At 49.0% G+C, this 13,063-nt stretch overlaps 2 protein-coding genes across 5 annotated transcripts in view; one reads left to right on the top strand and one right to left on the bottom strand.

Annotated features, from left to right (window-relative positions):
• The window catches only part of arid4b (AT-rich interaction domain 4B), a 196,279-nt gene extending 185,319 nt beyond the window's left edge, over positions 1-10,960 (bottom strand). For 2 of the 3 annotated variants that reach the window (XM_080191891.1, XM_080191893.1), the window contains exons 1-2: positions 10,725-10,960; positions 5,880-5,932 (exon numbers count right to left, since the gene is read on the bottom strand). In XM_080191891.1, coding sequence (XP_080048017.1) covers positions 5,880-5,885 — 6 coding nt within the window. In that variant the 5' untranslated portion in view covers positions 5,886-5,932; positions 10,725-10,960. Of the gene's footprint in view, positions 1-5,879; positions 5,933-10,492; positions 10,525-10,724 lie in introns of those variants that run through there. The other variant, XM_080191892.1, reaches the window with a different exon arrangement.
• A 375-nt stretch (positions 10,961-11,335) lies between these two features.
• Positions 11,336-13,063, top strand: part of ggps1 (geranylgeranyl diphosphate synthase 1) — a 71,398-nt gene continuing 69,670 nt past the window's right edge. The window contains exon 1 of one of the 2 annotated variants that reach the window (XM_080191889.1): positions 11,336-11,433. The gene's annotated coding sequence lies outside the window, so the exon portion shown is untranslated. Of the gene's footprint in view, positions 11,636-13,063 lie in introns of both variants that reach the window. The other variant, XM_080191888.1, reaches the window with a different exon arrangement.

The raw sequence follows: 13,063 nt of genomic DNA, 5'->3' as shown, positions 1-13,063 counted from the left end.
TCGTTGGGTTGGGAAGCTAATCAAATAAAAGGGTGGTTAAAAGTACTTTTGCCATGTAAACACCAAGTTTCTCTTATAGAAACAATCAAAATGGGGTCTTAATTGTGAAATATTCAAATAAAAGGGAGGTTTGAGAATAGTTTGCATATTTAATATAATTGCTCCAAGTAATAATGTACAGAATATGACCTAGAGTAAGAGATACTAGACAGAAAAATTAAGTCTAATAGGTTAGTGTAAGTCATCAGCTGTTGATTGCTGTAGCAAAAGGAATGTTTGCACAAAAACCATTGTAGTTCCTGGAAGTGGAGATGATGTAGCGCAATTTGATGTAGTGTTCAGAATATGGAAAGTCATTATTTTCCTCTCTCCTTTGACTTGTTCTGGGACATTGTTTGTGTTACAAAGCTTTGATTTAAGGGTGGAATCTGTGAATAGCGTGTTAATTGTATTGTTAAAAGGTGCAAAGCACTGAATGATTAAGTACCTTGAGCAAAGAGAAAGACTTCTGGGACACTGAATGTTCAGGAAGAAGCAGCCATAATGTTGCAACTTGCAAATTAATCTAGTATGAAGTAAAAGTTGGCATCCGGTTTCCTACTTCACAATCTGGCTATCAGAAAGTTAACACAGGCCTGAGCATTTCCAGCATTTTCTGTTCTATCAGATTTCCAGTATTCGGATCTTCTGGTTTCATTTAGGTTGACATTCCAGCGCACTGCTAATGGAATGGCACACTGTCAAATGCCACTTTTTGGGTGAGATAAACCAAAACTCTTTTTGCTATCTCGGGCAGGTGTGAAGGATGCAATGCCACAGCATTTGAAGACGAGAAGTAAAGTCTTCCTGGTGCCTTGACCAGTATTTACCCCTCAACCAATAAACAGAAAAAATCCAGTTACTATCATACTGGTAAATTTGAGACATTGCTGTGCACAAATTGACTAAACTTCAGAAAGTATTTCATTAGCTTTGGAACATCCTGAGGTAACGAAAAGCATATCTTTCTTTTACACCAGGTTCTGCACTTGTCAATCAAGTTAACAAATGTTTCCAGTGTTGCAGTCTCTGGACCAAAGTACCTCAACTGGAACTTGATGCCAGTTCACATTCAAGATCTCAACTGCGGAGAAGTTTGCCTACTCAGTCCAGATTTACAGCAGAAGTATTCATTTCCTTCTTATTCAAGTGCTTCTCAAATGTCAAAGAGCGCTGCTGTCATCCGTACAGATCACGTGTCACAGTGCCCAAATCTCATTTTCCAAACTCAAATGGGCAATGTGGATTTGGGACTCAGAGGAAAGGACAATACCAACAAGTGAATATCGTGGCACTACATTTCCTTCAATTTGGGAGGATCTTTCACATTTGTGTCAAGAAATAGATACCTGCCTGATTAGTAGAGTTCCATACGCCCCAAAGGGTTTCCGAGCAAATCTTGAGTGGGCTGCATATGCGCCACTCTGTGCTGAGAGCTTTTTTGGGCTGGGGACAAGTAATACACAGTGTGCCTGCGAGGGAGCAGAAGAAGGTGCAAAAACCAAGTCACGGTTACCAATAGATAGACATCATAATGACAGGAATCCTGGGAGAGGGGAAGGTCCCAGAAAAGTAAAGGGAACCTGGGGAGAGGGAATGCAGGGAGAGAGAGAGGGGCCTGGGGAAGAAGCCACCTGGAGAAACCAAGAGGGAGGGGAGCAAGTGAGGCTACAGCTGGTGAGGGCTTGGGAGAAGCTGTGGAGAGTCAAGAAGGCAGCAGAAAAGGATGGTGAGTCTGTGCTCTGGGCTGTTGGCACAAAGGTAACGTTTTGGAGCAGCGGTGCTCTGTTCAGCAAGCTGAAAAGCTGGAGTTGGTGCTGAGCACAGACTGGGGAATCAGGGGAACTAATTCTCAGGAGATTGAAATCTTGAGAGCTGAGCAATTACTGAAGCAGCCTGAATCAGAGCAACTTTGAGGCATTTCAGAGACTTGACCTTCAAAAATGAAGTTTGGAATCCTTCATTTGGGAGACAGTTTTAAAAAGATTGTGTAACTTGGTGGATACTGGTGTCTGGGCATGTTGCTGAGAAGTCCATGAGATCAGGTTTGGTTGCTTCTGCCAGTTATTGTGCAGTGTGGCGTGTTTGACCACAGTTTGCCTTTGGTTTTGTTCTTTGGTGAGATGTGAGCATCACTGACAAGGCCAGCATTTGTCACTCATCCATATTTGTTATTGAATGGAATGGCTTTCTAGGCCGTTACAGAGGGCGGTTAAGAATTACCACATTACTATGAAGTCACATGTCAGCCAGAGCTGGTTACAAGGATGGATTTCCTTCTCTTCACGAGATTAATGAACCAGATGGGTTTTCAATGACAATCAATGATAACTTCATGATCAACATTGCTGAGATGAACTCTCAATTCCAGATTTATTAACTGAATTTAAATTGCACCAAATGTTGCGGTGGGATTTAAACTGTGTCCCCTTTGGGTTATATTACCATTCCACCATCAGCTTTCCCTTTCCTGGGTGTTACCTACAAGGAAATATTGCCAAGTTGTTTTACTTTTCTGACCTTGTATAATTTTATCTAAAGATTATGGAATCTTGTATTTTATTCTCTTAATCGAAGATCTCAAACTTTATCTACTTGAAACATAAGGTCACTGGCCCTGCCAGACCATAACATTAATTTTGGGGTGTGGTCAGGATTCTAACATTTGTAGTGTCAGATTGGCTTGGTTGGTCACACACCCAGTTCAAGCTCAAAGTCTGGGTCACGGATTTGTTTCCCACGCCGGAACCTGAATTTATTATCGAAGCTGGCCATTCCTGCGCAGAGCTGAAACAGAGTCATACAGCAACTCAGAAGGCAGCCACTGGGCCTGTTGAGTGCATAATGGCTCTCTGCAAGAGCATCAGCTGCTTCAATTGTGCCCTCACGCTCTGTGGTAGGATTTGTGATGTGGTTTAAACACGTGACCTTTGGCTCCGATTAAGGCTGGCTAATGTCCCTTTACCTTTCCCACAAACAGCAATGAGATAATGTCCAGAAACTAGTTGAAGGGTAAACATGAAATGGGGGGAACTCCCCTGCTGCCCTTAAAATAACACCAAGGATCTTTTACATCCACCAGAGAAAGCAGATAAGCACCTCAGTTTAACACCTCACCTGAAGGACTGATCCAATAGTGCAGCACTCCTTCAGTTACTACGCAGAAATGGCAGCCTGGATTTTATGCTCAAATCTCCGGAGCAGAACTTAAAATCCCGAACAGAGTATGACTGAGCGAGCCACAGCTGACACATTAGCTTCAATATCTCTCTGAAGAGAGCTAAAATATCTCTGCAGTTGGAAAAAATGCCCCTACACAAAAGACCCTTCTAAGGAGATATATCAGAAACATAAGGTGCAATTATAATGCTTAACAAATATTGAAGCTAACCACAAAGCTCTCTGTAGGTCGAAGTGGGCCCACAGGACAAGCTAAACAATCAAATCACCAAGAGTGCTTCCAATTCAAAACCAAAAGACTTTTCTTTTCGAAGGGCGCTTCCTAGACATGAAAATCTATCAAGGGTATTTACTTCTGTGACTTAAATCCAGTTTAACCCACAGAACTTTTGAGGATCAAATGACATTGCACACCACTTTAATTTAAGAACACCTGCAGCAACAGCACACTGACCTTTCCCAGTCAATCTTGAACATTAAAATAATTCAACTGATTTGTTAACAATGATGGGCATTCGGCCCTTTTAATTTTCTGGACGTTTTCCTGTAGTTGTGCACGTCCTCAAACAATAACTTGCATTTATACAGTGCCTTCAACACAGTAGAAGATCAAGGTGCTCACAAGAGCATTATCAAACAAAATTTGATATTGAACCATGAGGTAATATTTGGACAGGTGACCTAAAGTTTGGTCCAAGAGGTCAGTTTGAATGAGCATCCTACACAGCGAGCAAGAAGCTGAGATTTTAACAGGGAATGCCAGGCTCAACAACTAAAGGCATCACCAGCAATGGTAGAGCAACTAAAAGTGGAGTTGAACAAGAGGCCAAAATTAGAGGAATGTAGCGTAATTGAAGGGTTGTAGGACTAGAGGAGGTTAGAGAAAGGGAAAGACAAGGCTATGAACTCAAGGATGAGAATTTTAAATTCCAGATGTCGCAGGGCAGGAACTGATGTACATCAATGGACTGTACAAGTTGGACATTGTGTTGCTTTCTATCTCTTTTGCCCCTACAAGGGTACAGAGGATAGCAGGAATAAACAGGCATTCACTCAGTGCCTCCCATGATGAGAGAGGCTATAGTAAGTAACTCCCTCTATTGATGAGGGTGGCATGGTTGTGTTTAGTCAACTCGTCCCAAAAATTGTAAATGTAAAAGAACTTTGGAAAACAACATGGGGTTTCTCATGAGTATTCTTACCGCAGTACTGAGCTAGAGGTCAAAAAGTACCTGGAACCTCCTTCTGCAGATTAAAAAATACATTTCTGCAGGCCTTTCACAGTCGCAGAACATCCGCAAGTGTTTCACAAGCAAAGTACTTATGAAGTGTAGTCACTATTTGAGAGAAGGAAATACGGCAGCTGGTTGCCCAGCACAAGCTCCCACCACCAAGAACATATTAATAGGCAAATAATCTGTTTTAAGGTGTGGGAACTGATTTGAATCCACAACCTTCAGAAGAGAATGTTGCAGCTGAACAGTCAGTCCCTCCAATACACTTCAGCGGAATACACTCTGACCTTCAAGCCATTCTTACCCCCTCTCCGATTACAAACACCACCCTGATCTACAAGCCACTGCAGTTGTTTCAGCCAAGGGTAATGGACCCCTTCCCCTGGAGAGGCTTGAGCGGAAGCTTTATCCCCGTCAGATTTTTACTACTATCATTTATATATATAAATATATTAAATTCATGTGAATAACATAGCTGCTGTATCATTCATCCTTTGCTGATTCAGCCAAGGATAATTGTGTGCTAAATTCAAATCAACGCGGATCAATAAACTTGCCTTGTGTATTAATTAGAATTTCCAAAAAAAATCTAACTGAGCAGCTCAATCTGTGAAGGAGACATGAGGGATCGTGTACCGCCGCTTTACCGCACTGACTGGAAGTAAACATGGAATGTAACAGCCAATTTGACGAGCGGATTTAACAATAGCTAAGAACTGCCATTTTTTTTGCAAAGCTCAGCTAAACCGAAACTAACCTCAAGTAATCATTTTTTCTAGCATTCGTGCCATGGACCTTGCATTTACTCTGATTCGCCTGCTCTGAAAACAAGTTAATTCGAGCAGATTTAATGCACGGTTTGCACACACAACAAAACCGAAATTTCCTGCATCGTTAGAGAAGCGTCCCCTCTTAGAGAAAAAACGTTTTGCGGTATCGCGAAAAAAAACTATCGAGCCGTTTGAAAGCAAGCTGGAGAAGACTGCAGCTAAAACGCTGACGGCTACAAACCCGACAGAAAAATCCTCCCGGAGATTTCTCCCCTCTTATTTGAAAAAAATCAAATATTTCAAACTCTAACATGGCACACACAAGGTTGCAGAAACAAAACACACCAATCCTTGCAATCATTCCATCGCAACTGCCATGGCTTTAAGGGGGTTGGAAGTTAAAGGAATATAACCGTGTCTATGCTATCCTCTCTTGTCCAGTTTTAATGTTTGCCGCACTAAATAAGCAGTTTGTATTTGCTGTCGCTTTGTTATGCAGCAGACTCCCAACTAACCGAATACATGTCTGCAGGGGGAAAAAAATTCCGGTATCACAAGGCGACTTAACTCGACACCAGAAAAACCTTTAAACTGGGAGACCGAGCGATTAATCTGTCCGCACAAAATGTACAGTACATTGATTTTTTTTAGTTACCTTCATGTTGATTCCAAATGTGGCCGAACCGACCGAAGCAGGAAAAGTCACACCTAAAGAGAGAAGAAAAGGGGACACACAAAAAAAAATCCGTTTGGAAAAAGAAGTGATCGACGTCTCTTTTCAGTGTACAGCCCCCTCCCCGGAATCATGAATGGCAGTCGAGGCAGTGCCAAGACAGAATCATCTTTTGTAAGTGGCTATACGATTTCTCCTCGCTTTCCATGCAAATGCCACCCTCGGCCGACAAATAAACACCGGCAGAAGAGAAAGGTAAATGAATGGCGGCGGATGGATTGAAACAACACCGGATCAGGAGGGGTTGTAGCGTGTGCGGCTCAGGTCGATGGAGCTGGTGCCTTTCTCCACCCCCCCAAACAACATCGCTTTAGTTGTTTCAATGACGCCATTTCAGCCACAGACCCAAAGTTACACACGGATTGTGCATCGGTACCGCTGGCTCAAACACTGACCCGAAACAAGAGAGTGGAAAGGGGTGGGCTAGCGGGGGGAAAGAGTGGCAAACGGGGAAGGGGGAGGGGACAAGCGGAGGGTAGAGGGGGGGACAAGCGGAGGGTAGAGGGGGGGGACAAGCGGAGGGTAGAGGGGGGGACAAGCGGAGGGTAGAGGGGGGGACAAGCGGAGGGTAGAGGGGGGGACAAGCGGAGGGTAGAGGGGGGGACAAGCGGAGGGTAGAGGGGGGACAAGCGGAGGGTGGGGGGGGACAAGCGGAGGGTAGGGGGGGAACAAGCGGAGGGTAGGGGGGGAACAAGCGGAGGGTAGGGGGGGAACAAGCGGAGGGTAGGGGGGGAACAAGCGGAGGGTAGGGGGGGAACAAGCGGAGGGTAGGGGGCAAGCAGGGGGGTAGAGGGGGCAAGTGGCAGGTAGGGGGCAAGCAGGGGGGTAGAGGGGGCAAGCAGGGGGGTAGAAGGGGCTAACAGGGAGTAGAAGGGGGCGAGTAGCGGGTGATAGAGGGGGTCAAGTGGGTGGGAGAGAAGGGGTGGGGGGCAAGTAAGGGGTGGGGGGGCAACTGGGGTGAGAAGGGGCAAGCATGGGAACGGGGCAAATGTGAGGCAGAAGGGGGGATAAGCGTGAGGCAGAAGGGGGGGGGGAGAGGGGGGAAAGGGGACAGCATAGTGGCACAGTAGTTAGCACTGCTGCCTCACAACGCCAGAGGCCCGGGTTTAATTCCAGCTTCAGGTGACTGTGCGGAGCCATGTGTGCATTGCATTGTGAAGCAACAGAGTTACATGCCTTTACACAATAAATATGAATGTACACAATGGTTAGCACTGCTGTCTCACAATGCCAGAGACTCAGCTTCAATTTCAGATTCGGGAGACTGCATGGGCTTCCTCCAGGTGTTCTCATTTTCTGCCACAGCCCAAAGATGTGTAGGTTCGGTGGATTGGCTATGCGAAGTTGCCCCTGGGTGTCCAAAGATGTGTCAGTTAGGTGGATTCTGAAGGAGAGAAGTAATTTCTACGTGGAAAGGCATTGATTGATGGGGGAAAGTCAATATGGCTTTGTTATAGGGAGGGTATGCCTAACAAATTTGATCAAATTTTTTTGAAAATGTGATTGAATGTATCGATGAGAAAGTGCAATTGATGTAGTTTATATGGATTTTAGCAAAGTCTTTGACAAGGTCCCACATGGGAGACTGATTGAGAAGGTTAAAGCACATGGAATTCAGGGAAACTTGGTGGGATGGATCCGAAACTGGCTTAACAATAGGACACAAGGGTGGTGGTAGAAGACTGTTTGAGTGACTGGAGGCCAGTGTCCAGTGGTGTATCACAAGGTTCAGTACTGGGAACTTTATTTGTCATAAGCATAAATAATATAGATGATAATGTGGGGAGAATGAGAAACAAGCCTGCAGATGACACCAAGATTGGTGGGATGGCTAATAGTGAAGAAGGTTGTAGGATACAGGAAGATACAGATAGGTTGGTCACGTGGACAGGGCAGTGGCAGGTGGTCTGTAACCATGATAAGTGTGAGGTAATGTACTTTGGAAGAAATAACAAGACAAAATAATATTTAATGAATGACAAGACACTAGGAAGCTCAGAGGAACAGATGGATCTTGGGGTACTTATTCACAGGTCCCTGAAGGCAGCAGAGGAGGTGGATAGGATAGTTAAGAAGACATAAAGGACACTTTATGAGCAAGAGCAAGGAGATAATGTTGGAGTTGTACAGAACATTGGTTAGGCCACAGCTCGAGTACTGTGTGCAGTTCTGGTCACCTCACTATAGGAATTATGTGATTATACTAGAGGAGGTACAGAGGAGATTCACCAGGATGTTGCCTGGGATGGAGTGTTTGAGTTATAAGGAGAGGCTTGGATTGTTTTCTTTACAGCAGATAAGGTTGATTGAGGTATATAAGGTTATGAGGGGTATGGACAGTGTGAACAGGAAGCAGCTGTTTCCCTTGGTTTAGGGGTCAATCACATGGGACCTAGTTTTAGAGTAAGGGGCAGGAGATTCAGAGGGGTTTGAGGGGAAAAAAAACTCACTCCGAGGCTGGTAGAAATCTGGAATGCACTGACCGGGAATGCAGTGGAGGCCGGAAACCTTACAACATTTATAAAGTATTTGGAGGAGTACTTGAATAAGATGTGCTGGTTAGGTGCATTAGCCATGCTAAATTCTCCCTCCGTGTACCCAAACACGCACCAGCCTGGGTGTGGTGACTTGCAGATTTTCACAATAACCTCATTGCAGTGTTAATGCAAGTCTACTTGTGACATAATAAATAATCTGTAAACTTTTAAATAACATGACATTCAGATATATGGGACAAGTGCTGGAAAATGGGATTAGCGTGACTTTAGTGGTAGTCTTGATGGGCCAGAGGGCCTTTTCCATGCTGTACGATTCTATGGCTAGCCATGGTAATGTGTGGGATCACAGGTTAGGACAGAGGGGATGGTCTGGGTGGGATGCTCTTTCAGAAAGTCCAAATGGCCTCTTTCTGCACCGTAGCGATTCCATGAAAGGGAGGATTTGGAGGCAGGCAAGGGCAGGATTTGCAGGGGGGACAAGGCAACGATCGGGATGGGGGGGAGCCAATGGGACGATCCGGGATGAGGGGGCATTGGGACGATCCGGGGGAGGGTTGGGGGGGGCAATGGGATGATCCGGGGGAGGGTGGAGGGGCAAGGGGACAATCCGAGATGGGGGTGAAAAGGGAGGCTAAGGGGACGATCTGAGAGAGGGGGGGAAGGGGCCAATCGGGGGGGGGCGGGGGAAACGATCTAAGAGAGGGGAGGGAAGGGAACGATCTGAGAGGGGGGAAGGGGACGATCTGAGAGGGGGGAAGGGGACGACCTGAGAGGGGGGAAGGGGACGATCTGAGAGGGGGGAAGGGGACGATCTGAGAGGGGGGAAGGGGACGATCTGAGAGGGGGGAAGGGGACGATCTGAGAGGGGGGAAGGGGACGATCTGAGAGGGGGGAAGGGGACGATCTGAGAGGGGGGAAGGGGACGATCTGAGAGGGGGGAAGGGGACGATCTGAGAGGGGGGAAGGGGACGATCTGAGAGGGGGGAAGGGGACGATCTGAGAGGGGGGAAGGGGACGATCTGAGAGGGGGGAAGGGGACGATCTGAGAGGGGGGAAGGGGACGATCTGAGGGGGGGAAGGGGACGATCTGAGAGGGGGGAAGGGGACGATCTGAGAGGGGGGAAGGGGACGATCTGAGAGGGGGGAAGGGGACGATCTGAGAGGGGGGAAGGGGACGATCTGAGGGGGGGAAGGGGACGATCTGAGGGGGGGAAGGGGACGATCTGAGAGGGGGGAAGGGGACGATCTGAGAGGGGGGAAGGGGACGATCTGAGGGGGGGAAGGGGACGATCTGAGGGGGGGAAGGGGACGATCTGAGGGGGGGGAGGGGACGATCTGAGAGGGGGGAAGGGGGCGATCTGAGAGGGGGGAAGGGGACGATCTGAGAGGGGGGAAGGGGACGATCTGAGGGGGGGGGAGGGGACGATCTGAGGGGGGGGAGGGGACGATCTGAGGGGGGGGAGGGGACGATCTGAGGGGGGGGAGGGGACGATCTGGGGGGGGAGGGGACGATCTGGGGGGGAGGGGGGAAGGGGACAATCTGAGAGGGGGGAGGGGACGATCTGAGGGAGGGGGGGAAGGGGACGATCTGAGGGAGGGGGGGAAGGGGACGATCTGAGGGAGGGGGGGAAGGGGACGATCTGAGGGAGGGGGGGAAGGGGACGATCTGAGGGAGGGGGGGGAAGGGGACGATCTGAGGGAGGGGGGGGAAGGGGACGATCTGAGGGAGGGGGGAAGGGGACGATCTGAGGGAGGGGGGGAAGGGGACGATCTGAGGGAGGGGGGGAAGGGGACGATCTGAGGGAGGGGGGGAAGGGGACGATCTGAGGGAGGGGGGGAAGGGGACGATCTGAGGGAGGGGGGGAAGGGGACGATCTGAGGGAGGGGGGGAAGGGGACGATCTGAGGGGGCTGAAAGGTGATAGATCTGAGTGGGGTAGGGACGATCTGAGAGAGGGGGGAAGTGGGGGGGGGGGCAAGGCGAAGATCGGGCAGAGGAACGATCATTCCCAGTGGCCATACGATTATTTTTAATAACCTTTTAAGATCCTCCAGCCGGCCGACTTCAACTTCGCACATCCACTTGACACGTTTCGGGGGTTGGGGAGAAAAGTGCCGATAGAGCCCAGGCCTGCTCTCCCTCCTTCCCCACTGCAATCCCCGGGGTTTTGAGATGAGAAATTCAGCTCCTTGAAGCTGACCCTTACAGCCGCATTGTTCCCATGCAACAGCACTTGTCCCCCACAGCCCCCGCCCCAGCCGCCACTCACCACCCCGTGCGAAACAGCGATGCCAACCGACCGACCGAGTTCGCCTCACAGGCCGGGGCCGCCCGCCCGATGTCCGGCCCGGCTTGACTTGGGCATTCGACGGCCCGAGGTGGTTGGGGGAGATGAAATCGGCCCTCAATCAAACCTTCCTTCCCCCGTCCTCTCTCACCACACAAACACTCACTGACAAGGACAGGCGAGCGAGTTCCGTCCCCCCCCTCCCCCTGAAATCACCGAACTGCCAAGCCGCAGAGAATGAGAGGAGGGAGAGAAAAACACACACTCTCTCCCTCACACACAAAACACTCGACCCCACTCACCAACAAACAACCCTTCCCATTGGCCCGCCGTCACACGGCAACCGCTGTCCCGGCGCCCCCCATTGGCCATCCCCTCCGGCAGCGCGGCGGGGCCGCCGGGAAATGTAGTCCACCTCCCCTACCGCTTCCATTCTACCCAGCGCGTCGCTGAACTACAACTCCCAGCAGGCCTTGCCGGACGAAGCCCGTTGCTTTGATGTGAGAGAGAGGAAAAACCCACCGCATGCGCACTGCTCCGCACGCTCATCTTTAAAAGAGATTACTGCGCAGGCGCACCGCTATTAGGATGGCGTATTTTTGGACGGACTAAAGTAGGGCGAAGCGTCGAGGGGGCCCGGGGTGTCTGCCGTTGGAATCGGGTTGGCGGGCCCGGCTGGTTTTCATACCCGGTTCGTATTCACCGGCCGAGCTCGCAGCCTATTTGGAACGGGTGCTTTTTAAAAAAAAAATTTTGTTGTTGCTTCGGCGATCGAGGGATAAATCGGAAAGGGGGGGGTAAGAAGGAAAAAGAAAGGAGAGAACGGAAGTAGGGCGTGGTGTGACCCGGAAGCAGTCGGTGCGGACTAATAGCTGCGTCATCACCGCCTCACAGTAAGTGCCTTCACCTAGGGGACAGCTGTCCAGCGCCTATCCTCACCAGGCTATTAACCCAGAAACTCAGACCATGTTGTGGGGACCCAGGTTCGCATCCCACATAGCAGATGGTGGCATTTGAATTCAATATACAAATCATTGCTTGTGGGGGGGGGAAAACCCCAATCTGGCTCACCCTTAGGGAAAGGAAATCTGCCCTCCTTACCTGGTCTGGCCTACACGTGACCCCCCCCCTTCGTCCCCATTCCTCAAGAGCCATGGCAATGTAGTTGACTCTCAGCTGCCTGCCAAGGGATGGGCAGTAAATGCTGACCGCTGTGGTGGGAAGCAATAGAGAAGAAGTCATGCTTCGCCCCCAGCAGCTGTTTGAAAGGGTTGCGGGGAGATTTCCACAACGTGCTGGCACATATTTATCCCTCAATATTGCTGGAAGCAAGCGATTGTAGTGCTTGTATGGTGACACAGTTGCACTGCCTGACAGTGCCAAGACTCCCAGCTTGGGTCAGTCTGTGGAGTTTGTATGTTCTCCCCATGTCTGTGAGGGTTTTCTCCATGTGCTCTAGTTTCCTCCCACGGTCTGAATAAACTGGTTGGTTGTATTGGTCATGCTAAATTCTCCCTCCCTTCCTGTATCCGAGCGGGAGATGGAGTGTGGTGACTAGGGGATTTTCATAGTAATTTCATTGCAGTGTTACTGTAAGCTTACTTGTGACATTAAATAAACTTAATGTGACCCCCCAGAGCTACAGCAATGTGGTTGACTTTCAGCTGCTTTCCAAGGACAACTAGGGATGGGCAATAAATACTGGCCACTGCAGTGGGAAGCGATGGAGAAGAAGTTGTGCTTCACCCCAGCCACTGTTTGGAAAGGTTGAGGGGAGATCTCCACAGTGCGCTGGCTCATATTTATCCCTCAGCATCACTGGAAACAAGTGATTGGCTGTTATTGTAGTGTTTGTATGGTGACACAGTTGCACTTCCTCACAGTGCCACGGACCTGGATTTGAGTCCCAGCTTGAGTCACTGTGTAGAGTTTGCACATTCTCCCTGTGTCTGTGTGGGTTTCCTCCGTGTGCTCCGGTTTCTTTCCACAGTCTGAATAAACGTGCTGTTTGGGTGCATTAGTCATGTTAAATTCTCCCTCCCTTAGTGTATCCAAACAGGAGAGGGAGTGTGGTGGCTAGGGGATTTTCACAGTAATTTCAATGCAGTGTTACTGTAAGCTTACTTGTGACTTAAATAAACTTAATGTGACCCCCGAGCCACAGCAATGTGGCTGATTCTCAACTGCCTTCCAAGGGGACTAGGGATGGTCAACAAATGCTGGCCCAGCCAGTGATGCCCATATCCTATGAATGAACAAAAAAAAATCTTGGCATGTCCCAAGATGCTTCACAGCCAATTCAGTTTGGTTTTTCCAGTGTA

The sequence above is a fragment of the Carcharhinus amblyrhynchos genome, chromosome 7, assembly GCF_965287045.1.
Source record: "Carcharhinus amblyrhynchos chromosome 7, sCarAmb.v2.hapA, whole genome shotgun sequence".
Classification (NCBI taxonomy): domain Eukaryota; kingdom Metazoa; phylum Chordata; class Chondrichthyes; order Carcharhiniformes; family Carcharhinidae; genus Carcharhinus; species Carcharhinus amblyrhynchos.
This window is presented reverse-complemented; position numbering and strand designations above follow the sequence as displayed.